Consider the following 27,438-nt stretch of genomic DNA (forward strand, 5'->3'; position numbering starts at 1 on the left):
TGAAACAACCTCTTCATTTATAGAAAGAAACTCCAACATATTTGTTTTATAAGCAATGCAATTGATTCTAGGATCGTGGATGATAGGAGCAACGAAGAACTTAGGCTTCGAGCATGTCGGAAAATCTGAAAAATCAACCTTGACATTAAAAAAAAAGTTATTAAACAGAAGCATAGTCCTTTAAAAAAAAAGATCTGAATAACACAAATAATTCTGTACAGTTTAACTTAATCTCCCAATATTAGATTAAGTAAATCGTGTGATTTCCGAACAGTTGTTTTTTTGACGGTTACATTCCTTTTTTCATTTCTAGTACAGCTAAACTGGTGAAATTTTTGTAAATTATTTCATTTACATATACTTAGATTATATGTGGATGATTTTTCAACATTTTTGACAATTATAAGGCAAAAAAATTGTTTTCCTTTAAAAAAATTTGGTAAAATACTTAAAACAATTATAGAAATTAAATTCCTAGTCATAAATAAAAACAGTGCCTCTTCATTACGGATTAGAAGAATTAATTTTTTTTTAAATCGAGATTAAGTCTCTCATGCTTGATTTTTGAGAAAAAGGTACAAACGTTAACAATGAATTAGGTAATTATCCGAACTTCCAACAGTAGGAAATTTGCGTAAAGTATTATCTCTCTCCAAAAAAATGAAAACAAAAAAAACTTTCATTCTTATTATAAAAATAATTTATTTTACTGTACTGAACTGAAAAAGGATTTTTACACGGTTAAAAAGAGAAAAAACAAAAAAATATCCAAACATTTATTTCCAAATTAGTTTACATTATTTCTCAGTATGTTAGCTAATTTAACTGGAAATTTGAGTAAATTACACATTTTAGTATTCTTATTTGATTAAATTTATTAGTGTACAACTTCTGTTAGCAAAATCATAATCATTTAGGCGTATTACTAAAACAATTTTCAGTTCTATTAATCAAAGTAATGGAACTATAATATTTATAATTAAAATCCAAATAGCATAACTCTCTGAAAGGTTTTATACGAATTTATAGAAAATTAAATTAAGATTTTCTTTTTTTTTTACAAAAAATTTGCATTACTCTGTTGAATCGTTTTTTATTAAATAAAATACATTTTTTAAATCTCAGTTTTGTACACACTCGTTTTACGTGTACGCAATGTGCGTTCGAATACTTCAGAGCAACTTCAATAAAAAAAGTTCTCAATTCGATCGGTATAAAGGCTATTTTTACTTTTTTTATTTATGTTCAATCCCTACTCTTCATAAATGAATCGATTTTGATTGCCTCTTTAATTTTGTAGAGAATGTTCCTGTGATGGTTCCGTTCTATCTTTTTTATCTCCTCTTTTCTTTTTCAGTTTTTTATTTTCTTTTTAATGAAAAATGACATTGTCTGCTCTATATTTTTCATAATTATTTTTTAATGTTAGACATTTCAGGTGTAAATAAATAATTTCAGGCGTAAATTATTTAAAGCAAATTATTTTTAAGTAAAAATTCTAAAAAATATTTACAAAACTTAGGTTAATTTATTAAGTAAAAATAAGTGATTCAAAATTGGAATGGCAATACTTCAGGAACTGATATTGGACTTATTGTATGCAAAATGTTACTTAGAAATAGACATAAATATACGTACATAAATATAAATATACACCCAGGATCGTTTTATTTACGAATTACCACTCGAACTTTCACTGCAAAATATCCCTCCCTGGTCTAAGGACATACTAAAATGAAACCATACTGAAATTTTTGAGATCCAAATTAATTGAAAAATTTTATGATTTTATATGCTTTTTGACCTGAGAAATTAAAATAAATACCAGAGTTGAAACTAGAATTTTTTGAGAAAATTGCTGCTCCAGACTTTTTTCTATTAATGTCTCTTACTTTTTTGGGTGTTTTTGCGAGTATTGCATTGTAATTTTGAATCATTTTGAAGAGGTTTGTCATTAAGTTCCTTTGAATGCGCGATAAACAACCGAACCGTTTTTAACCCGTTTTTTATGTATGTATATGTAAAAAGTGTTCCGGGAGAATTTTGTTAAAATTCATAGACGTATTTCTCTCATTAAAATAATGAAAAAATTTCATACAAACATTGGTTCGAAAATGCTTCGTTAGCTAGTAACAGCTAGTAAAAAATTTCGCCCCGATTTCTGCTCCTTCGCTGAAATGAAGCCCGAATGACATTTTAGTAGGGTAACGTAAGGGGGAATTTAGTGGTTTTTATGCTAGAAAAATGTTATAAATGGGTTCCAGAACTTTATCACCATTATTTCTACGAAACAGCGTGTAATAAATAAACAACATTGAGTTGAAAAGCAAATTTGTATTAGTTTTGGCGTAAAATAACTCTGTTAAATTGTCAATAAACAAACAAAACTTATTGCTTAAATTGATACAGAATTTAAAACTGAAAAATATTATTAAAATTATTTACTAACAACATCCCACAACAGCAATCTAGTTGTACTTTCATGTGAAATAACAACAGAATAATTACGCTAATACGTATTTGTCCACCTACATTATTAGGATGTTATTTCTTAATGATTAGAGTATTAATTCTATACTTAGGGCGCTGTAACGTTGTACAATATTAGTAATTTGTGTTTAATCTTCTAGAGAGCAAAGCTCTGCAAACAAGATTTTCAAATACTATTGTGGTTATGATTCAGAATCTTGCTTCAGTATGCTGAATTTTATATTGAGAAGTTAATTTTCAGTATAAAATTTTATTTAATTTGTTAAGTATGCATTTGTAATTTGTGTATTTAAGTAGTTAGTTTGCAATGATTTTAAAATTTATTGAAAATAATTAATAAGTGATTTGTTCTATAGTAAAAAAGACGTGCCTTATAAGTTTACAGATCAGAAATATGCTGACATTCTTTTCACGTATGGTTTTTGTATCATCAATTCTACACGAGCCGAAGAATATCGTCGGATATTTCCCACTTGAAACATTCCTAACAAGCAAGGATTTCCGGATTATCACCGGCACCGAAGGGAAAGCGGAACATTTAATGTAACATCTGAACAAGAAGCAAATCTCAATGAGTAGATTTTACGTATGATAGAACGAAGTCCAGCTACTAGTACTCGTTCCAGCGTAGTAGAGTTAGTAAAGTAGTAGACTAGTAGAGTTCCAGCGTTCAAGTCCTAGTAAAGTCACTTATTTTAACACGGATTTGAATACTAGATCGTGGATACCGGTGTTCTTTGGTGGTTGGGTTTCAATTAACCACACATCTCAGGAATGGTCGAATTGAGAATGTACAAGACTACACTTTATTTACACTGATACATATCATCTTCTGAAGTATTATCTGAATGGTAGTTACCGGAGGGTAAAGGACAAAGAAAGAATAAAGAAAGCTACTAATACTCGTAAATTATCTGCATGTTTGGGGATTCCACGCAAGAGTTCAGTATCTTAAAAAATGATTGCAATCTGCGTTTTTGGACCCATGTTTTTAATTCATGTTTTTGAACCCATGAACTTTTTTCATTATTTTAATGACATAAATACACCTATGAAGTTTAACAGAATCCTCTCGGAACACTATGTTTACATATAATATATACATACACGCAAGCCCGCGCGCGCGCGCGCGCGCGCACACACACACACACATGCACTCAGAGAGAGAGAGAGAGTGAGGGTGAGAAAGAACAGCAGCAGTCAGTTTAGTTGTTTTTCTTATTTTTATCAAGATACAGATTTCTTATCTCTTCGTTACTTGTGAACAGATTTTTTCATGCGGGAAGTGTTCTTTTTTTTTGGGCTTATCTATATTTTAAATAAAACTAGCAAATGTAAATAAAACCAATAAGATAATGAAACCGGCTTTACAGAACCGTTGCAAAACAATAAAACAAATAATTTTGCATTCATTCCTTTAACATTTATCTTTTTAGTTGACAACAAATTAAGGTTTTGTAAATTAATTAATAAGAAAACTAGGAGCCGATTTCAAAAAGTTGAAAATTGAAAAACGATTATTTTTTATATATTTTAGAAGTCAGAACCTTCTATGTCAATTGTATTTTGTTATCTGATTTTATTTAATTAATCCCATCACATAAGTTATTTTTTGTTTATTTTTTTTAAAAACCAATATTAATTAATTGATATAATTTAGCTAATAATTTTCATACGACAATTTTCATTTGACAATAGATGTAACAGTTAGGCTGAACTTTTTTTTGTTTTTTTTTTGTCTTCAGTCATTTAACTGGTTTGATGCAGCTCTCCAAGATTCCCTATCTAGTGCTAGTCGTTTCATTTCAGTATACCCTCTACATCCTACATCCCTAACAATTTGTTTTACATATTCCAAACGTGGCTTGCCTACACAATTTTTTCCTTCTACCTGTCCTTCCAATATTAAAGCTACTATTACAGGATGCCTTAGTATGTGGCCTACAAGTCTGTCTCTTGTTTTAACTATATTTTTCCAAATGCTTCTTTCTTCATCTATTTGTCGCAATACCTCTTCATTTGTCACTTTATCCAACCATCTGATTTTTAGCATTCTCCTATAGCACCACATTTCAAAAGCTTCTAATCTTTTCTTCTCAGATACTCCGATTGTCCAAGTTTCACTTCCATATAAAGCGACACTCCAAACATATACTTTCTAAAATCTTTTCCTGACATTTAAATTAATTTTTGATGTAAACAAATTATATTTCTTACTGAAGGCTCGTTTCGCTTGTGCTATTCGGCATTTTATATCGCTCCTGCTTCGTCCATCTTTAGTAATTCTACTTCCCAAATAACAAAATTCTTCTACCTCCATAATCTTTTCTCCTCGTATTTTCACATTCAGTGATCCATCTTTGTTATTTCTACTACATTTCATTACTTTTGTTTTCTTCTTGTTTATTTTCATGCGATAAGGCTGAGCCGTTTATGAATAGATCGTAAATTCATTCGAATTATGAATGAAAATATATAAAATATACCATATACTGAATCAGAGAAAAACCTTTACTCAAATTAAAGAAATAAGAATTAAATGTTTGTTTAGATCGTTCAACAATATCAGTGTTTTGAAAAGTTATAAATAAAAAATAAATCATCAGTACAAAAAACCACATAAAAAATCAAATAAACCGTAAATTCTCCGACGAAGCAAAATAAGATTTATCTGAATTTACAGAAAGTTTTTCGTAAAGAAACAGAACCATTTCAGTATTTATTCTACTAATGAAAGTAAAATGAATGTAGATCAGAACACGCTTTGTTATCGAGTTAACTAGTGAAAAATGTCGTCCTAATTTCTTTTCTAATAGTAAAATAAGGTAATAAAGAAATTTTTGAAAGGCAAATTACGAGTAAAATTGGTGATTTTTGACCTGAAAAGAATAATAAAATGGGTTCCAGAAGTATATATGCAATAGTCTCTTTAAAAAATATGAATAATTCCAAAACGTTGGAATTGGAAAATACAATGTTTAAATTTATCATGAAACTATTTGGTTAAATTTATATTAAACAAATAAAACTTTATGGATAATTTTTAAAAATAATTCTGAAACTCGAAAAACGTTTAATTTCTGCAATTCAAGTCAGCTATAAACAAATAAAACTTTGGAAATCGATTTCCATTTAAAATCAAACTAACCAAAAATAGTGACAAAAAATGGTATAATTTTAAACTAAATCAAAAATGTTTCTAATACTACTACAAAATATTATAAACAAAATAAATGGAAATTAAAGAAAAAATAATTATTTTAAATTTACATTTGTATACAATTTATTTACAATATAAATGAATGCCCTCCGTCATTGTTTACACCAAGCTCCCTCTCACTTAAAATTACGCGAATTGATCATTATATGTATATAGTATTCTAGTTGCGTTTTTTATAACTTCAGCGACATTAGAAATCTTCACAATTAATTAATTTGTATTAATTTTTTTATGTGAACACTAAACTTTTTGTATGATACAGCAAGACTAGGGGGGTAAATCAGATGACATTTTTATATTAAACAATTAATATACTTGTTATTAAGATACAGAATTTTACCATCAGGTTTTTGTTTTTCATTTACAACAAAAATTTTAATTTTTAAACCCTTATTTATTTTCAGTTAACCTTAAATATATAAATTTTGTCAGAATTAAATTTTTTTAGCAAGTTTTATTTGTTTTGGGTAAATTTAATATTTATAATTCTTTTTGTAATGTTGCGTTGTGGCTACTCTATTCTGAAACCCACATTTTTAATTATTTAATTTTTTTTTTTATAAAAATTCTTGTCCCAAACAGTTACTCTCATTATATCATTAATTATAGTCTCATTTCACTGTCGGGGCGAAATTAAAGATAAAAAAATTTTCTGCCCGCAATTTGAAAGTTTCTTAACAAATATTTATATGAACTATTATTATCTTTATTTCAAGTTTACTCACGAATTTCCTTGATTATTCTAATTAGGAGCAATTCATTTCATTATCAGTAGAGAAATAATAACATCACTATCGTTTCTGCCCTGATGTACGAGTACGTAATATAATATACGTACCTAACGGAATATATTTCTTACTTCTCACATTTGTAAGAAGTAACTACAATAATTAATTAATTAAAAGAACTCTTAAATTTTCTTATCTATAATAATTAATGTGTTAAGTAAATTTTGGTATAAAGTTGTGTTTCTAGAGCAATGTGTGGGTAGGAAAGAATTGACGATGGTGGTGTTTGATCGAGTGAACGTATATTTCTGTCGGCTAAAGATGGCAATCAATATACCTGTCAGTTACGAGTCATTTGCTGTACTTGACAAGCTATAGTATTTTTTAATGCTCTTTACAAAATCAACACAAACTGGGAATTTACTTCTGAACATTAGATTTTACTAAAAAATTGATATTTTAATAAATATAAGAATATTTAGGTATTAAGATATTTTTTAAATATACAAAAAATGTTCTGTACTGTATACACAGCTTTTAATAAATCTTTCGAAGTCTATATTTATGCTACAAATAAATTTTTCTATAATCAAGTCGAGTACAACGCATTACTAAATTTTCTAATTTTGTCTATGCTGCAATACGTTTTTAGCTACAGATCCAACTATTTCATTTTCTTCTAAAAAACGTGCACAATCATACCCAAAATCGTAATAATATTTATTTAATATGTATTGGTAACAACTGATAGGAATTTCGAAGTCAAAACACTTGTAAGAACATAACTGCAACCTAATTTTGTATTTACAGAAGAGTAGATAATTTTTAATAAAATAATTTTCTGAATTAAAAAATATTTGTAACTTCCGTTTTGAACAACTCTGCTTTATAATTTCATGTTTAAAAATGTGTTCACTACACATTTTTGAAACAAAAAATGTGTAGTGAGCGTAACATGACAATACAATACATTCATTTTGTACTCACCTAAAATATATTTCTTTTGGATTTTCTGCTGTAATTTGCGGTAAGTCGATCCCTCTTGAAATTCCAACAGTAGTAGGCTAACATTTTTGGGTCCCATTTTTCCTGCTATCGTGTTTTCATTGTAGATATCTCCTGGTGAAAGCGTTCAACATTTTCAACACTGATAGTGCAGAAATTGTTAGAGAAAAAATTCAAATATGAATGTAAGAAATGGACTTTGAGTTACTTGTTACACCCAAGTTCTTTGTAGTTTTGAAGGAGTTCATTCACAAGTTCTCTATTGTTACTGGCCTTATGATTTCCAAGGAAGTTATTTACCACATTTTGAAATGATTTCCATGTAGTAACTCCAAGTCATTCAAACATTCTTCAAATGCCGGATCACTCATTAATTTTCTTATTTGTGGTCCAACAAATATATCTTCCTTTATTTTATCATCGCTTATATTTGGAAATTTGTTTTTTTAGAAACTGCAGCATTACGATCCATTGCTTTAAGAAAATTTTCGAATAAACCTAGCTTAATGTGTAGTGGCGGAACATAAACTTTTTCTGGTTTTAGTAAGGCCTGACTAACAATATTTTTTCTCCTACAGTTAGTACCTCTCTTTTTGGCCATTGCTCTTTTATGTAATATTTCTTATCCCTGCTGCCTCACTCACAATAAGCAACAGAACTTAGTGTATCCAAGTTGCAGTCCAAGTAAAAGTGTTATTACTTTTAGATCTCTATAAATATGCCATAAATATTTCTCATACTCAATCCTGCTCAATAAAAGTTTGATATTTTCATAAGACACCTTTACGTGAACAGCGTACGCTAATAGTATTAATGGGTATTTATTTCCAATGTAAAGTAGAACAGCTTTCAAACTAAGTTTTGACGAGTCAGTAAAAAGTCACCATTCTTCAGGATGATTCATATGCCCCAAAGTTTTCAGTAAAGAGTTCACATCAGTACAGTAAACTAAGTTTTCGTACTGAGAGAAGAAATGTTCAAATTCTGACTATCAGTCTCGGAAAGCAATTATTTTAGTGTTAGTTTGTAAAAGATGCCATCCTTTCAGTCTTGATGTATTTCTGCTTGATTCTTTCATAAATTTAGATCACGAAACAGATCATTTAATTCTGACTGAATAATTAAATGGGGTATATCTATTTTCTAAAAAGTTTGCATCTCTTTCTTCATCTCCTGATAAGTCAGCACAAGATTCGACATTTTCATCTTTATCTAAGTTCCATGTTTCTGGTGATACTGGAATTGGAAGCTCTCAACTATGTGGCACTGACCGCAAGGCAGAGGGAATTTCAGGGTATTTAACAGTATCTCTAGTTTTATCTCAGATATTTTTATTACAAAAAAAATAATAACAGTCTGTGGTGGTGATCCATCGGTTCTCTCCAAATCATTGGATTTTCAAATGGAAAATCTTGGGATCAGCCCATGATTTGTCCTGATCACCTAATTTACATCCAAAATACAGTTCATCTGACTTTTTTATCAGTTATATTTCTTTCTGAGACTTCAACGTCACCACAGATGTAGCAGATATTGTTTGGATGATTAATGCAACTGCGAGGCATGTTAATTACATTACAAAACTAATATTGTTTAAAAGGAACACACTAATGTAATAAACATACACTCACTTTACTGAACGACATATACCCGTAAATAAGAAAGCCAGCTACAAACAGCCAGCTACACGAGAACTCGCACTTAAATGAGAATTAAAAATATTTCTCTAGTCTGCAAGACAGTTTACAAGTAAATATAATAACAACAGAAATAATTAATGAATGGATGATACGTTTATGGTAAGATGAAAATAGGAAGAATGAGACACACTCTTGTTCATTTTAATTAGTTTCTAAATAATAAACATGATAACTAATGTCTAACAAATCAATGTGACAACAATTAAGAGACTGTAATAAATAAACAAATACTATTTAGTTGATAGATAATGTAACAAAATACATTAACAAAATGTTACGCTATGGAGTTCTTATATTATCTGAAAGTAAGAATGGTAGTTAAAAAAATGTAAGCCTTATGGAAGAATTCTTATTTCATATTTCGAAGTCTGAAGTTCAAAGTCTGAAGTTTTAAGATTCAAAGGCTATAAGAATTAGTCGCTTTTATACAGATTTAGGGTTTAAATTAACCACACATCTCACGAATGGTCGACTTGAGTCTGTACTGGACTACACCTCATTTACATGTCATACATAACATCTTAATGCCATTTGGCGACGGGGTGGTGGTTGCTTATTGTTCAGTAGTTGAAAAGATTGCAACGGACACATTAGAAAAAAAATCTTCTGAAAAGAAAAATTAACTTAAGTGGCTGTTGTTACATTTTCACAACAGTATCATGTTGTGAAAATTTCACGTTGTGTAATTTTATTTGGCACCATGTTGCCAAATGAAATTATATGCGATAAAAAGAATCTTGTTTCTAATATAAAAATGAAAACCAATTAGACTTTTAAACAGTTAAAAGAGGCTATTTAGAAACAATTTTTAATTTTCTTTTCTGAAAATGCTTCTTCTAAAAATGGGCCCAACAGAATGAGAAAAATTAATCGAATTCAATCAAGAAAACCACGTGGATTGACTTAGAGATACTCCAGTTCAAGGAATGTTATGCTTTGGACTTTGAGAATGTATGAAAAAATCGTAACTTTGAATCTTACAGCACATGTAATCTCTGTCAGTAAAAAGTAAAAATTTAGAAAAATGGGTTTTATACAAATTCTCATAAAATTGCTACTGAAAATCGATTTAAACACTTAATCTCAATGATTCTATTAAAACTTTTTTATAGTGTAGTTGATAATTGATAACTCTTTTTTCACAATGTAGAAATCGTAAACATAGCTTTTATAAATTCCTTCCATTTTCAATTAAAGGTTATTAGGAATTTTCTGTTTATAAATCCATTTTAAAATACGCATGGGAATTACAATTCTGATAAACCGCGACTATACTCAAAGGTAATTTTTCTAAAGGAGTGGGAAATTCTACATTAGTTCTTCAAGAAATTATTCATTGGTAGATTGAGATTATCTAGCACAATGCATGCCATTGCATTCTCGTTCTCAGGTAGGCTTAAATTTTCTAATCGGGTAAATATTATTCCAACTAATGATAAAAGTAGTATTTTTAATCTCCTTATGAGAGTTTTGGAGTTCAACCAAGACTCTAAATCAAGTTCTGCTTGATTTCGTCTTAAAAAAGATTTTTTTTTCTTTGAAACCTCTTAATGAAACATTAAACTTAAATTCATTATTAAACTTTAATATGCCAACGTTTATTCCCAAGTGAAATATGACATCATCTCCTGGGGCTTTTTTTAGAAATTTAAAATAAGTTTTCCAGACGAAAACGAGCTTGTAGATTGTTGTTTACCCCTATACCTTTTTTAATTCAACAGAAATTCTTATTTATCTATGCGTTTATATTGATAGATTTCTTACTTTTATCACGTACAACAAAACATAACAATATTCACCTCTATCAAACAAGGGAATAGACTGTTTTTTAGTAACTCAACAAAAAACATATGCACCTTAGTCACATTATTTTGATGAATCTAAATAACATAAGCTAAAATAATTCTAAGGTTAAACCAAGACTACAGGAACCTATTAAACTTCCTCTTAACCGCCCTTAAATAGATTTTTCAAATAATTTAATATTCCTTTTGTATCCCAAGTGGATGAGGTGAAAAAGAAAATAATGTTTTTAGAGTAAAGTCAGTGTCTTTCACGGCAGTTTTTTGATCGTCTAATAAAGACACTTTTGTCGTAATTCATACTACAAAAATTACGTAATGTATTTGAAAATCTCTTATTTATTTAGATATAAACTGAATTATCTGGTAGTCTTTTGAATATTATTTCTTATCTGTTACCCAGTAAGAAAACCTTTTGTCAAAATCACCCACCCAAAAATATTTCAAATTTTATTTCTCTTGGTTGAAATTTTTTGTAAAATTTATCTTCAATGTAAATATCAAAATAATATTCCTTAGACGGGGAACAAATTTAATTAAAAATTTTTTACTGCATTTTCATCAAGTATTACTTTATTTTCCCGTATTATACTCCATCAGTACTGCATCAGTACCTTCCGTCTACAAACGGGTATACTATCGCTTACTTTGCGGATGACCAGACACTTCTCGCTGTTGATAGTAACACAATATATCATCGAGTAGCCTACAATTTGAGCTGATTTAATCAACAGGTGATTAAGTACGTGGAGAGTATGCGTTAACCAAGCAAAATCGAACCGTGTGACATTCAGGATGAGGAGCGGCGACTGCTCACGGGTCCAACTTGATGGCATTGTAATTCCGCAAACTGAGAGTGTGAGGTATCTACACCTCGACCGTCGACTAACGTGGAAAGTTCATATAAGAGAGAAGAGAAGGCAACTTGAGATAAAAGTCAAGAAAATCTTCTGGTTGTTGGGCAGATATTCTCAGTTACCTTTATCTAATAAGCTGATGATATACTCAACAATTCTAAAACCTATTTGGACCTATGGAATTCAACTTTGAGATACTTCGAGCATGTCCATGACGAAATCTTACTGCGGTTTCAAAATAAACTTGCCAGATGTGTAAAAAAAGTACCTTGGTTTGCAAAAAGAGTGAAATACACGAATATTTAGGTTTACGATACGTCCGAGAAAAATACAACATTTCAGTATAAAATACGAACTGCAACTTAACAACCACGTGAATCGCTTTAATCTCCTAAACAATGGGGATGACGTTAGAATATAAAAAGATCTACATGTTCTGGACCTAAGTGACTATAGGTCTTCAGCTGTGAGTGTTATTCATCATCTCTTCGATTTTTATTTTAAAATTTATTGTATATTCTTTTTTTCGTCTCATTGTTTCATCGTTTTTCTCACTATCTTCTTTTATTTCTTTTTCTCTTCTGCTCTGCTGATAGAGGCGTTACATATTCATAATTAGTAAGTGTATATAATGGTTGCCACAAAAGTTCATTTCAATACTAGTGTGTAATTTTTGAGAAGTTTCGCTGGGAACTCCTTATCACGTGATATCGAGTGTGATCCAATTACTCAAGGTTAATATAAATGTAACCGATTGTAATTAAACTTAGGAAACATGAAAAAGAATTTCATCAAGTACAGACACCGCAATGATAAATATTTCAGTAAAAGTTTAATATTTTATTATTTGATGTATTAAATATTAAAAATGTTTGATAAAAACAAAATCTTATAAAACAGAAAACCAATACGACAATCACGATGAAAGCCTTGTTAGCCTCCCATAAATGGATTTACGTGAAAAATTTATACCTAAAATCATTTTTTTTTTAAATGTATAATAGGTTTCAAAGAACCATTCGGATCGGCTCATTGGTTTCTAAATTTTAAGATTTAGAAAAAATGGTTAAAATTCTCAAAAATGTAAATATCTTCGTAAAAAGAAAAACTAGAAGGATTAATATTAATGGTTATTAGCAAATAGTTATCAGAAAGAAAGAATAAATAACATTTTTATAAAGATAATAAACACCTTAATTATGAAAAATATAACCTCTATAAAAGTTTTAATGTCTAATAATAGTCAATCATTTAATTTTATACATTTGTTTTATTGATTTATATAAATATCACAGTATTTCATCTAGAAAAAAAATGCTTTCACATTCATTTTTATATTGCGACAGTCACTTTTTACAATAAAAACTGTTATTAGTTATTGTATAAGAACAAAGAAAAAAATATGTAATTTTTTGAAAAAGTTTTTAATCAAACTGTGGTTTGACTAAAGTAGTAGTGAAAGTTGTATTTCAAAGAGATTTATTTAAAAACTTTTCATTCATAATACGAAGTTAGCTTTTTAAGATAACTTAAATGCCCTTTGGACATCTCATTATGAGAATTTACAGCAAGATATAGAAGATATTCAGTATATAATGTGCGTGTGTATAAAGATATATATACATATATATATATATATATATATATATATATATATGGTATATATACATATACCATATATATATATATATATATGGTATATATACATATACCTAGAAATATTTTACCAAAATAATATTGGTAAAAAAAAAAGAACAAAATACATTTCAGAAAATTTGTTGTTTGAAAAATAAATTTAAATTTTTGTACTTTGAATTTAGAAAATAATATCCGTAAGAAATATTTTAAAGCGGAAAGATGTGCAAAGCAATGTTAAAAATAAATATTTCAAACTGCATTACGCAGCATTTTCTGGTACTAAAAAACAATATAGTAAACCAGAAAGCGATGAAAAATCATTTACTATTAACATATTTTAGATAATTTCTTAAATTTAAAAATAGCTGACAATTTCAATTTCTTAAGTAACCATCATCAGTTAAAACTGAGGAATTAGTGCATAGAAAATAAAGAAAAAATCAGTAATGAATAAATAATAATAATTACCTGATAAATAAATAGTGCAATAAAACAGTCTCCTTCTACTGTTTATAAAATTTAAATAAAATCAAGTGGCCTTTCAAATATTTTTATATATGCTATCAATGTTAAAATGTTTAAAATCAAGAGGAATAATGGTTGTAGACTTTGTAAGATGATAAAAATATATATTTCAAAGGCTTGAATGAAATCCCTTGAGTATTAATGACACCTCTAATTTAATATCTAAGATCTTAGTTTGATGTCCAACAATGAATAAGCTTTGATTATCGATTTATATTCGCAACTCATGTCTATATAACGATAGTTAAAGTTTGCCAATGGAAATTTTCTAAAGATGACATATTTCTTAAATCGAACCGATATCCTACCTACCCTTGTTAAACCTTTTAACAACCTTTGTTAGAAGTAAATATATTAAATTTTGAATCCGCATAATCATTATCTGTCTATTCTTTGGAATATTTAAGTTCAGAATAAGTTTCTTAATTTTTTTATTTCAAAAGATTTAATATATTTAATTCTTTTAGTACTATTTTTTTTTCACAAAAAACCTAAAATTATTTTTTTAAATTTGAATCTCTTAGTTTTCATTGGAACAGTAGATACCTAATATTCTTATTAATATCTTTAGTAATAATATAGATTCGTCATAAATGCTGTCGCACATCTGTGAGAGTACTTATGTCTTTTCAGTTTTATGAACTTGAAAGACATGTTTTATGACTATGATTTATGTACTTGGTAATTTCTTAAATTATTATTTTTTAAGTTAACTAACTTCAATTATTAAATCAATTTGCTGACCATATTGATAAATTTTATTTTTGTATTCATAATTACATTGTAAAATTCAAAAGATCTATTTAATTAAATTTAATTTATATAAATTAAATTTTTTTCTCACTCAAATTTTATGAGTCAGAAAAAGGCATTTTGGTTTATCTATTATATATTACATTGTATATATAAATATATACTATTGCTATAATTATTTTCTGATCATGGCTCAAATTTTGGAATGCAGTTTTGTGATATTATTTACGTGCATGTTTTTTTCCTTTTTCTTGTTTTATGAATATTATTAATTAGAATTTAACTTTAATTTCGTTGGCTTTTCTCTAACAAAAAAAAAATATACAAAAATACAAAAATAATAAAATATGCAAAAATAAAAATTAATATTAAAACAGAACAGTAATTAATTCGGAGAAACTCACAAATTTTCTATTCTACTATTGTTTATCCTATTAATTAATTGCTTCGAAGTGTTTAATTTAATATTTCTGGTGGTGAAAATGAAATGTAGTTTTTTGTTCTCCATTTTACATGTACTTTATCTAAAAAAATATTTTTGTTATAATATTTTATATATTTACTTTTTAAAGGTATATTACTTTTTTTATAATTGATTGATCACATAAACTTGCAGAAATGAAAAATTCCATGCCTGACCTGGAATTGGAACTCGCAAACTTCCAAATGAAAAGATTAATTGCTACTAGAGTCTGAGGACAACCATATTAATATATATAATATTAATATATATATATATATATATATATATATATATATATATATATATATATATATATAATAATAATAATAATAATATATATTTAAATTTATTTTCATAATTAATAAACTGCCTCTTTTATTTTACTATTAATTTATTTTATGTTATTTACCGTCACTTTTTCATTACATATATCGGTACATTCTTATATACGAATTTTCTAATTGAAAATTAATTTTAAAAATTAGAATGTTTTTAAACATTTTTATGGGTATAAAGTTTTTTTTTTAATTAACCGCCATCAATTGAAGAATTTTTCTCCTTCCTTTAGATTCAACAATTTGTTTTGTTTTTTTAATTTTTTTACACTACTACTACTACTACTACTACCAAGATTCTTTAAAAGATTGCTGTAAACTTTTCATCAAATTGCTCGTAGTTTAAGATAGTAGCCATTAGAAAGACATACCTACATAGTTTAAGGCATTACATATATTTCAGTAAGTATGTACCAACCTTTCGTCTGATTTTTTTGCCTTTATAGAGGGGAATAAATAATTTACTCTGATCGATATCAATCAATATTTAATGGATATTTAAAAAATAATATTTAATTAATGAAATAGTATCTATTAATAAAGCAGGATAATATGCAGTTTTTTCTATAAATGAGTTCGCGGGAGCATGTATGTAAGTTCATATGACAAAGGGAGTTTGAAAGTGCATTTAATTAATTACTCAGGACTTTTACTATAATCCTAGATTTTTATTTACCAATTATTATATTATCATGTTAAGTAAAGATGCGTAAAAGGCTTAGGGTATTTTTAAAGATTATTGTTGTTGTAAAAACAAACCAACAAAGTAATATTGATTTGCAAAATAAAATCTATGAATCGACTAGTTTTGAGCGAAGAGCTTTTAAATGTGTTTTTAATTTATTGAAATTGGCAACTAGCTACAGAAACATAACATGGCATATGTCAAAGTATGTATTGAGTTACACGAAAACATTTCTATTAACCCGCTTAACACAGGAGGTACTGTTTTTATGTTTTTAGGAATAAGTAATTTTACTTTGCTGTGTTTTTTTTGTTTTTTTTTATTACACGTTACTTTCTTTTATTTTACATTACTACTAACGACCTACATAGTTAAAGGAAGGAGAACTACTCCCTTTGTCTGATGATTATCAAAAATTAAATATTATCAGTACCCCATAAAGAATGAAACATTATATGATTATAATTACACATTTAATGATTATAAACTCAAAGGAGCCAGAAATATTAAGCAAAATATCGCTTAATGATATCGTTACATATACAATTTTTTTTAAATTTATACAGAATTCTGTGTAAATATTTGTCTGCTTTTTTGGATTGAAGGAACCTTAAAATATTTTAGGGGTGAAAAAACACTGAACCTCGAGTTTTAGATTATTATAATGTTTAATACAATAATTTATAAGTTAGTAATCGGAAAACTAAATACAAAATAAAATATGGATTTATTCATATAAAGGGCTATCTCGCCCTTTATTTTTACGGTTTTGGTGACAAAAGCATGACGCTTTGTAATATACTTTATCATATTTAAAAATATAACAGTAAATTAGAAAATTTAATAATATTTAATGTATATTTAATATAGAATATTTAATTAATGAAATAATGTATTAATAAAGCAGAATAATATGCAGTTTTTTCTATAAACGTGTTCGCGGGAGCAGGTATGTAAGTTCATATGACAAAGGGAGTTTGAAAGTGCATTTAATTAATTAGTTTCTCCCTAGGGCGTTAAACGTTACATTCATCAGCTACTTTTGTTTTAATTTGAAACATTCAGTCCACGTTAATTTCTGTCAGAATTATAATTGGAAAATTTATGTCATTTAAAATAAATCATCTCATCTGTTACTTAGGTAAGATAAAAAATAAAAATTATTTACGGTTAAACTTGCAGTTACATTATTAATCTGTATTAATTTACTATTACTTCAGATAAACGAACTTTGTTGAGAAAAAATCTTTTTAGAATGAATCTATTTTTAAATTAATATTTAATCTTCTTTTTTTGTTTGTGTTTACAGTGGTCATTTGGTGTACTTATGTGGGAACTAGTTACCTTGGGGCAACAACCTTTCGCTGAAGTCGATCCATTTGAAGTCGCAGCATACCTTCGTGATGGATACAGACTTTCTCAACCGCCAAACTGTCCAGATGAATTGTAAATATAATTTCATTTAATTTTATCTTATTTCTAATTAATAATAGCTAAAAAACTGATGTTCTTCCAGTAATATCAGCGCTTGTATGAAAGAAGTAAAATTTCAAAAGATATTTCAAAAGAAATTTAGTTCTGGTTTTACTTTCATTTAGTATTATCCTTATTTTCTTTTTTTAATGTAATTTTTTTTTAATAAACTATTATTGAATAATTTATTTTATTTTCCAAGTAACAGCAACTAATTCTGGATTGGTTAATTTTCAATCAATTTAGAATCAAAAAAAAAGTTATAAAACTGGTAAGACCAACGATTTAGATTGAACATTGCTCTCGAATGACGTTTTACCAAACTTTATAATCAAAGTTGAGTGTAAAATTTGTGATGGTTAGTGGAGTGCAACTTAATAGCTACATCGGCTCTTTGTTGTCTGAACTCCAAATGCGGCTAGAAACTCAGCAGAATCTTACTCATGAATTGCCGTTGTGATGAACGGTAAATATCCGAAATTATTGGACTTAGGGTCTATGTAAAATATACTGCGAGTATAATAAACATAGCCAAATCTATCCACGATGTGACGAAAAGCTCGATGAATAAAATTTCGTTTTAAATAGGATTTGCATGATTACATATGATATATACTCGTACATAAATATTCACGTAATGCTTATTGTTTATATAAATATTTGTGATAATACAAGATAATAGGTCAAAAATAAATCTAACAAGCATTATTGAATCAGGCCGAATACTCGTATTCAATAATGTGAGACTAATTACGAATATACATCTGAAAGAACAACTTTAGTTAGAACTGTCCACATAATTACATCCTGAATTCACCCAAAAAGAATCTGTAAAAGCTGTTATTGAATTATAAAAAAATAGTAATCCTTTAAGGTTATTTCTAGTTCTCTTTGAAGTGGCAATTAAATGACGAAAGTATTCAAAAGAAATAATTACATTATGACGTCGTTATGTAGCTAGATATCGTGGAATAACAGTTTTGTGATCGTAGCGGGTAATACGGGTAACTTTTTTTTATATAATTAATTTTTTCCTTTCCGTTATTAAAAGTCTAGGAGATTGTAAAATGATAAATTAAATTTTACAATTTTTCTATAAAGGTATTACGATAATTAAATCGAATAAATATTTAAAATTAAAATTAAATTAAAGAAATAATTATTTATTTTTCAAATTTTATTTAATTATGTTATTTAATTAACAAATTTTGTTAATTAAAATAAATTTTCCTTCTGCGCTGAGACCAGAAAACAAGATCTGAGTATTAAATATTTAATTTCTTATCGTAGTCTTTTTTTTTCTTTGTCTTAAATAATTAATAAAATAAGAGAAACGTATAGTATATATTTTTATTCATAACGAAAAAAATAATATTTTGATTTTAGATATGATCATGTTAATTTCCTTTTTGTAAACATTCTATCGCACCGGTTGTGGGTTCATATCGAACAAATCAATTTCATGTCAGAGTCCATTGTCAAACAATCCGGTCGGTTGTAAATCAGTCGACCAAATACTGTACACTGATAATCCTCAGACATTCAATTTAATCTACGGATCAGATTATTAACTGAATTCGATTCAATATCCCACATTACACTCACATTGACTGACTATACATATATTGAAATACCCGTTCAGATGTTCCTAAAATAAAACAGATAAAAAAAAAAGCTTCTTTTTTTTAATTTTAATTAAACAAAAAAATGATTTTTCTAAATAATTTGAAAAATTTCACGTCAAAAACATAAGGATAATTATGTGGGATATAAAACAGGCGAGTTCTTCCTGCATACCGATATCCGTAAACTAAATTTCTATCAATAAATAGAGATTTTTAATTTGCGGGAAAGTATTCTCTTCAAATACTCTTAAATACGAGTGTGTTCAGTAACATTGTTGCTATTCTTTTTTTTTATTCATTGCTATTTCCAATTTGAAATTCTCTCCTTGAAAAGACTTCATGTCGTTTATTTATGTGTATGATTTTCACGGTATTACTGATTTTTATATGTGTGTTCATGCGTGTATATTTAATAAGATGATACTCTTAGTATATTTTTTCTGATTTTTTCTTTTTAAGATTTGACGTAATGACTTGGTGCTGGCAAGCAGATCCGGATGAACGGCCATCATTCTTTCAACTGTTTGCATGTCTTGAAGAGTTTAACTCTACTCTCGGTGCATATATTTGATTTATCTCACTTCGGCGACACCAATTTTTATGTGCTACCAAAAATTGTTAATTTTATAAATGGTATATATTTTGTGTGTTATAATGTTATTAATAAAAAGAATTATTGTGATAAAATTTCAACAAGTTTACCATTTTTTTACAGATTTCTGAAGTAAACGTCATCTGGTATCCTAACATCAGCGCGATTAAAAATCTTTTGTATTACGAAAGCTGTCACTAATATCCATGCGATGTTGAAGACATTACTGATTCTATATTATATAAGAAAACATTTTAAATTACTTCAAAACTAGATACATTAACAATTCGAGATTATAGGAAAATTTAACTTATGGTTGTAATCTCACGCATCACTCGGTATCAAATAATCAAATTTTTTATTTTCTATTTCGACGCTAGCAATGTTGATATTTTGCCCAAAACATCTGACTAGAAATATTATTTTGAAAAAAAACCTTAATTTTTTTTTTATTTCACCCATAATCTACATTAGATCAAGCAAACGTTTTTCTGCGTATGACTTTTCATGATGGTCCGAATATTGACAAAAAAACTGAAAAATAAGTTCCTCTATTCCTTCAACAGGGAAAATACCTGTAGTTTTTTTTATTCTGTTATCAGTACAACATATAAATATAGGAAATCTCACAAAATACTTTCATACGCCTACTTCAATATTAATTGCAAATAATATGAAAAATAGTCTTCCTTTTGTAAGATAATTGGATCTCCATACATATATTCGAATAAATTTAAACTGTTAAATTTACTCTCAATTTTTATTGGACCAATTTAGTTTTATTGTGTTTAATTTTCAAGATCATTTAATTATTAATTTTGCTTCTTTAAAAAAACTAAAAAATGAAACATGCTAGTTAAAATTAAAATTAAAAAAAGATTTTTTGCCTCTTCTTTCTTTAGAAAAAAAGTTAAGTCGCTCTTTTTTTTAAGAACTTGGTAAATATTGATTTAAAACTCCAAAACGATGGTTAATCAGTTCCAATTAGACATCAGTGCTTCCTTGTAAGTTACTAAACCGCCTTTTAACTGCTAAAATAAATCATACACGTGCTACTTCCTGACAGATTCGGGATGAAATTTGACCACAAATTTAGGTTGTAAAGGATTCATTTAACATTAAAAATAAAACAGAATGTTTAAAATAAAACACAAAACATGAAGTTTTATCAGTTTTAAAGATTAATAACACAAATATGTAAAACTAAAATAAAATTAAACGCATACCGTAAAATGTTATTAGTTCACGTTTTTTTTTTTTTTTTGTTTTTTTAATAATAATACTGCAGTAGTCGGAATGGTTAAAAAAGAATACAAAATGTGAGCATGAGTGACATCAGGATGCAAGTAACAAATTCCTTTAGTAATAAAAATTTATTTGCGAATTATTTGTTATTAGACGATTAGTTTCCTTTGCGATTAATAAATTATTAAATTTTTCATAAAAAGGCCCGGAAAAAATTGCATTAGATTAAGCAGGATTTTGTTTTAAATAGGCTGAATCGTGTGAGTCATATTCGGTATTTATAGAATTTATTGTAAAATCTGAAACGGACTGTATATTTTGTTGGGAGATTTTTTAATTGAAATCAATATGTATTGTCTTCATAACATGTATTTACTAGGTGCCAACACATTATTTAATTCTTTCCATAAGAAAACAAAAGAAAATAAAACGCTTACTCTTTGACAGCACTTATTGTTATTAAAAATTATTTTTTATAGATAATAATACAAACATTATAGGGCAATACACATCTCAAACACAAATATAACATACGAATAAGAAGCGAAATGTAGCGCGTAACTGACATCGTCAAAAAATAATTTTTATATCCTTTTTTATTGTAATTGATAAAAATATATTTATATTAATCCTTACAAATAGTAGAAGCTTAATTTGAATTTCATTCTTTAAATTTGTCTGAATCTAGTTAAATATACACTTCGGGATGTAGAATGGATTTTAAAAAGAGGATGAGATTATTTTGCCTTGAAGGATGAGCGATTATGTTAATGGTTATAATTAATTTTGACTCCGTTGCCCATGTTGAATGTTGGTAAAACAAATATTATACTACATACATTTTTTAAATATAGATCTTTAATCTTAAATAAATAGATTTTCGTAAAAACATTAATTTCCATCGTATAAACGAGTAAATTTTAATTGTTGTACATTCATAGAAATCAACAAAGCGCTCAAAAAAATTATGAATGAAGTAAAGTTCAAGAACAAACACATTTGTTTAATAGGTCGATTTTAGATCCATTTCATTTAAAAATTGAGAAATGTTTCTTAAACTGCTCTTTTCCCATAATTGATTAAAGGAAACTAAAATATATATATACATATAAAGTACTAGCGTACCCCGTCGCGACTTCTCCCACTATATAGATGTAGCTACACTCGCAATGCTTTTTTAATAACAAACTAATTTTTTTATAAATAAACAATATTATATTTAGATTTTCATTAAATCCTGATAAAACGGTAAATAAACATTTTTTTTGAAAAATACTGAATACGATAAACAATGAATGTTGCTCAAAACTTAAAAAAGGAAAACAAAAAAAAGAAGATAAGAAAATTGAACAATATTTGTTAGACCAACCCATTTTATGAATGAATTAAAATAGTTCAATATAAAAGTCCAATAAAGATAAACAAAATTTTACTACAATCTCAAATCTAGCATCCCCATCCCCATCGTGGCTTCGCACGTGCTCAGTAGTTAGTTGCGCTTCCCGTCACGATCAGAGGGTCATGGCTCGCTTCGCTCTCCCTTCCCGATTTCACCCGTTTCCCTTCTCCTGTTTCTCTTTCCCGTACACCCATTTCCCCTTCCCATTCCCCCATTTCCATTTCCTTTCCCCGTTTCCCCCTGTTTCTTTTTTTCATTTTCCCCTCCTTCCCTTTTTAAACTCTTCCCTTTTACCTTTTTCGATTTTTCCCTATTTCCCTTCTCTGATTTTTCCCTTCTCCCTTCTTCACCGGTTTTTGACTCCAGTTGGTTTTCAATGAATTTCGGTATAGGTTCATTTTGCCGCTAAGCTGAAATCATGGTAAAATTCTTTGTTATTCCCAATTCAAAAACAAAGCCTTTTCCGGAGACATGTTTATTATGAACTTCTTTCATTATTTTAGACAGAAATACAGCTGTAAAATTTAACGGTATTCTTGTGGAGCACTCACACACTCATTCTGTCGCTCTGCGCGCGCACACGATGTAATATTACTTATTTGACAGATGTAATGAATTACTTCTTTCCATACTTTACCTACGCTTTTAATCTCAACCACTTTTTTTGTATCTGACATCTTCAATTATTTGCTTTACATATTCTAATTATTTAATTCCATTTTAATTTAATTATTTATTTATTTTAAATTTAATTTAATATTATTTTATTTAAATAAATTTAATTAAAATTAAATAAAATAATATTAAATTAATTAATCCCTTTCCTCTTTTCTTTTTTCTCTTTTCCCTTTCCATTTCCTTTTCCCCGGTTTTCCCCTTTTTCCTTTTTTCCATTTTCCCCTTCTTCCCTTTTACCTTTTCCGATTTTTCCCTTCCTCCCTTCTTTCCCGCGCGTAAATCGGTCCAGTAGTTTTTCAGTCTAAAGTGGTCACACATATAAACATTACAATGGAATCGTAAAATATTTATTATAGTGTATGTTGCTTTTACGTCCAATAGATAGCGCTGCTATCACGAAAGTTAGTTTTTTATCGATTTGAACTTCTTAAAAACAAAATTTTTCAAAATCCTTTCTAAGTGCACGCCTACGTAAAGATATGAAGGTACCCTAAAAATTGCAAGTTTCTACCTATAATAGTTTTGGTTGTACGTTGATTATGACTCAGTGAATCAGTCAGGACAATCTCTTTTATATAAGAGATAAATTGTCATTGGTAGAAGATTGTTTAGGTCAGTAGTTTAGTTTTTGTTTAGGTCAACCTTTTTTACCTACCACCTACTTTTGTGTCTCTGTTACTAGTAAAATTTTCTAACCGCCCACCGTTTCCACAGTAATGATGATTTACCTACTTTATAGGGAAGTAACTTTATAAAATTTATAAAGCAGAGATACAGCAAGTTAAAACATATAATAATAATTTTTACTAACAAAAGTAAAATAAAAGCAACTGTTATTTTTTAAAAATATACACTATCCTTTTTGAGCATTCCTGTTTAAAACGGAAAATTATATTAAAACGGACTAGACAACTCAAATTTTCAACTAATTGCCTTAGACGACCTAATAGACCTTTCCAGTTAATGTAAATTTTATTTCAAGAAAGACGAGGTAACATGTACTTTCATTAAATCAGAGATATATTTCCCTTAAATTTCTTCCCCAGTTTAATTGCTTTCTTTATCCCACTTATTAGCATTAGATACTTAATGTAAAGATTTTTATTATGTAACTGCTACCCCACAGCAGTACAAATATAGCGAGTTACTAGTACTCTGATAACTGAAAAATTATCAGCAATTATATTCCATCCACTTTCCTACCCCAATTTAATTCCTTTCTTAATCCCACTTAATTTTAATATTAGGTCTTACAGTAGATTTTTATGTATCAGACTGTTCTAGATATATTAAAATTTTACTGATGATTTTAAAGGTAAGTAATTCGTTTCGAACTAAGTAAAAAGTCGATTGGAACTTTATTTTATTCTACAATTAAGTCAATGTAATTGATTAATTTAATAGAAACGTGACTGGAAAATGAAAGAAGATCAACCTTTATTTTTTATCATTGTTATGAAGCGATGATATTTTTTTTTTAACTCATCGACAAACATATAATCCAAATATTACCGAAACTATAGAAGTAAGTTTTTCACAAACTATCAATAAATTAAATATTACATATCATTTTACATAAAAGAAATGGAATTTTACACTGAATTTACATACGTTTTACCCCATTCTCCTTTTATTAATTTTTATACAAAACGTAGTAAATTATTAAAATGTTAGCGGTTTGCTAGAGGAAATAAAAACTATTAAACTAGCTCATTTGTGTTCCTTTTTCTATTTCAAGATAGAACAAGTAGAGATCAATGTGAAAATTGTATTGTTAAGAAAATATGACATTCGATCTGTAAAAGTAATACATATATCGCTCTCTAACGTAGAGTTTTTCCCTTTATATGGGTATTTTATTTAATGTTTCTAGCGCTTTCAGAGTGTAATTTTGAAAATACAAAACTATTTTTTCCACTTTCATTCTCTTGAAAATGGTTTAAAGGGAAAAACCTTAATAAAATCTTGTATAATTTCGCAGAACGGATTTCTACTGAATGTCTATTTTCTTTTTTACGTATTAAAAATATTCGCGGAAATTTAAGAATCCATTCACATACTATTTTTCGAACTTCATTCACATACTATTTGACTATTTTTTCGATCACATTGAATAATCTATAGGCTCATAATTTTCCCTTCGTTTTTCCGTTACTCATTCCTTCCTCTCCTTTCATACATACTTTTTCACTATGCATCTGTTCTTTGTACGTTTTCAATTCAGTACTTCCTGAAGTTAACTTCATTTATCCTCTCTGGTCCGACCAGTATTACTACGATTCTATACAGGGATTTTAAATTTTTAATAATAATAATGTTGACGCTTAGAGCAAATTTAATTTAAGTATTAAACGTTTTTCCTTGTTTCTTCGTTTAACGAGTATTATTCGTTTATGAACTTTAACGTTTTTGAGCTGTCAGAATGGATTAACCACCAAGTTTACTGGACGAGAAGATACGTATCCTACTACTCACAATAGGCTTATAAACGAACTTATAATAGCTTCATGCCCAATTTCAATATTGATACAATTACTGAAAATTTATTATTTTCAGATTCTCAATCCCGTAATAAATTTAGGGGTCCTCCGTTGAAAAAATATAAGTGATTAATAAAATAAACATTTTTTTCTCTTGGTTACTGATTAACAAAGAACAAATTTGGGGTAGTTAAAACTGACACCAAAAAGGTTCACAGATTTTTCTGGAATTACTTTTGGAGCTGAATTCTAGCTTTCATCACATTTTGATAGCAAAATATACAGAAACTAGGAAATCCATCCTTAATTCAGTTTCACTTTAATGAGAGTGCTTCAAAGAAAAAACCTGAGATGTGTTTTAAAGTATTTCAGAGTTATCATCTGCCCTGAATTATAATACTCGTTTATCACCATGATATTTTTTTTATCTTATTTATTGAGTTTATACATTTTTTTTTATTTTGTGTGTTCGATTCCAAAATGATTGTAAATATTTACTGAGTGTTCCAGAAAGTTCCAACTAAACTTTACAAGAGAATTTTTGTGTTTAAAATAATAAAATAATTCATATAAACAAGGTCCAGAATCGCTTAGTTTTCAAATTAGGCTAGAGAAAAATTTCACTTTGATTTCTCTACCCCTGCAATAAACTGAGTGTTAGTTATTTACGTACTTTTTAATAGTATTGTTAATTTATTTTTACAGTAGTTAAATGTTTTTGTGTTTTAATATTTTATTTTTAATACTTTAGTTTAGGTTTTAATTTATTTTTAAATTTCAACTTTAAGTTTCTATTTTGTTTTTTATTTTTGTTGTTGTTTAATAGATTTTATATGTTGTTTTTATATTTCATATTTTTGTTTTCTCGGCGATGATAACATAAAAATGTTTTTTGACCCCCCCAAAAAAAAAACTGAGCCAGTAGTGAAATTCTTGAGACACAAACTATAGCACCAGATTGATGGTTTTACAAACTTCTTAGCCTTTTTTAAAGCTTTTTAAGAATAGTCCCACAACTGTGCCTCTGATAGAATCCAATAAAAAAGTTTCAAAGCCTAAAAAATGTAAGAATTGAAAACACGATTTTTTAGGTTTGGGCTAAATTTACTCTGTTAATTTAACATAAGCAAATAAATTTATGTAAATATTTTTTTGTGTAATTTTAATTCCGAAAAATATTTTTGTAAATAAAATAAACTGAAAAAGAAAATAAAAATTTAGGAAATTCTTCATTTATTTAAAACAAAATATATCCGTTCAATAGTATCCTTTAAAATTAAGTTACATAGAAGATATAGCAAAACAAAAATGTATTATTTTTATTTATTATTCTTGCATAATGGGATAGTAAAGCGATAATTACTACTTACGGCTGCTTTATTACATAAAATAAACTTAACCTGATACAATGTTTTCAACGTATATAAAATTATGCACTTTCTAAAAATTTAAAGGATTCATTAAACAATTATTAAAATTGCCTACCTAACAATTCTTTATATTCTTCGTGACATTAGTTTGTTTCATTTTGTTTGAAATAAAATGAACGTGTTTGCTTCGTGTATAATACGAGTGTAACATAAAGGGTTGTTGTTGTTGTTATCAAAAGCAGGACTTGTTGTCCAATATTGACGGCATCATTACCATGTAAACAGGACTGACTAGTCGGCTGGCGGAGAAGAAGAGGAGGAGGGAAAACAACTGTTAAAAATTAACTATACTGTTGTATATACACCGTTTGCGTT

The 27,438-nt window shown here is 27.8% G+C and overlaps 1 protein-coding gene across 2 annotated transcripts in view; it reads left to right on the forward strand.

Moving 5' to 3' along the window:
- Positions 1-19,947, forward strand: part of LOC142325780 (tyrosine-protein kinase Dnt-like) — a 509,730-nt gene extending 489,783 nt beyond the window's left edge. The window contains exons 10-11 of one of the 2 annotated variants that reach the window (XM_075367813.1): positions 17,511-17,647; positions 19,759-19,947. In XM_075367813.1, the coding sequence (XP_075223928.1) occupies positions 17,511-17,647; positions 19,759-19,870 (249 nt within the window). In that variant the 3' untranslated portion in view covers positions 19,871-19,947. The remainder of the gene's footprint in view (positions 1-17,510; positions 17,648-19,758) is intronic. The other variant, XM_075367820.1, reaches the window with a different exon arrangement.
- The last annotated feature ends 7,491 nt before the right edge of the window (positions 19,948-27,438 follow it).

The sequence above is a fragment of the Lycorma delicatula genome, chromosome 1 (assembly GCF_047948215.1).
Source record: "Lycorma delicatula isolate Av1 chromosome 1, ASM4794821v1, whole genome shotgun sequence".
Classification (NCBI taxonomy): Eukaryota; Metazoa; Arthropoda; class Insecta; order Hemiptera; family Fulgoridae; genus Lycorma; species Lycorma delicatula.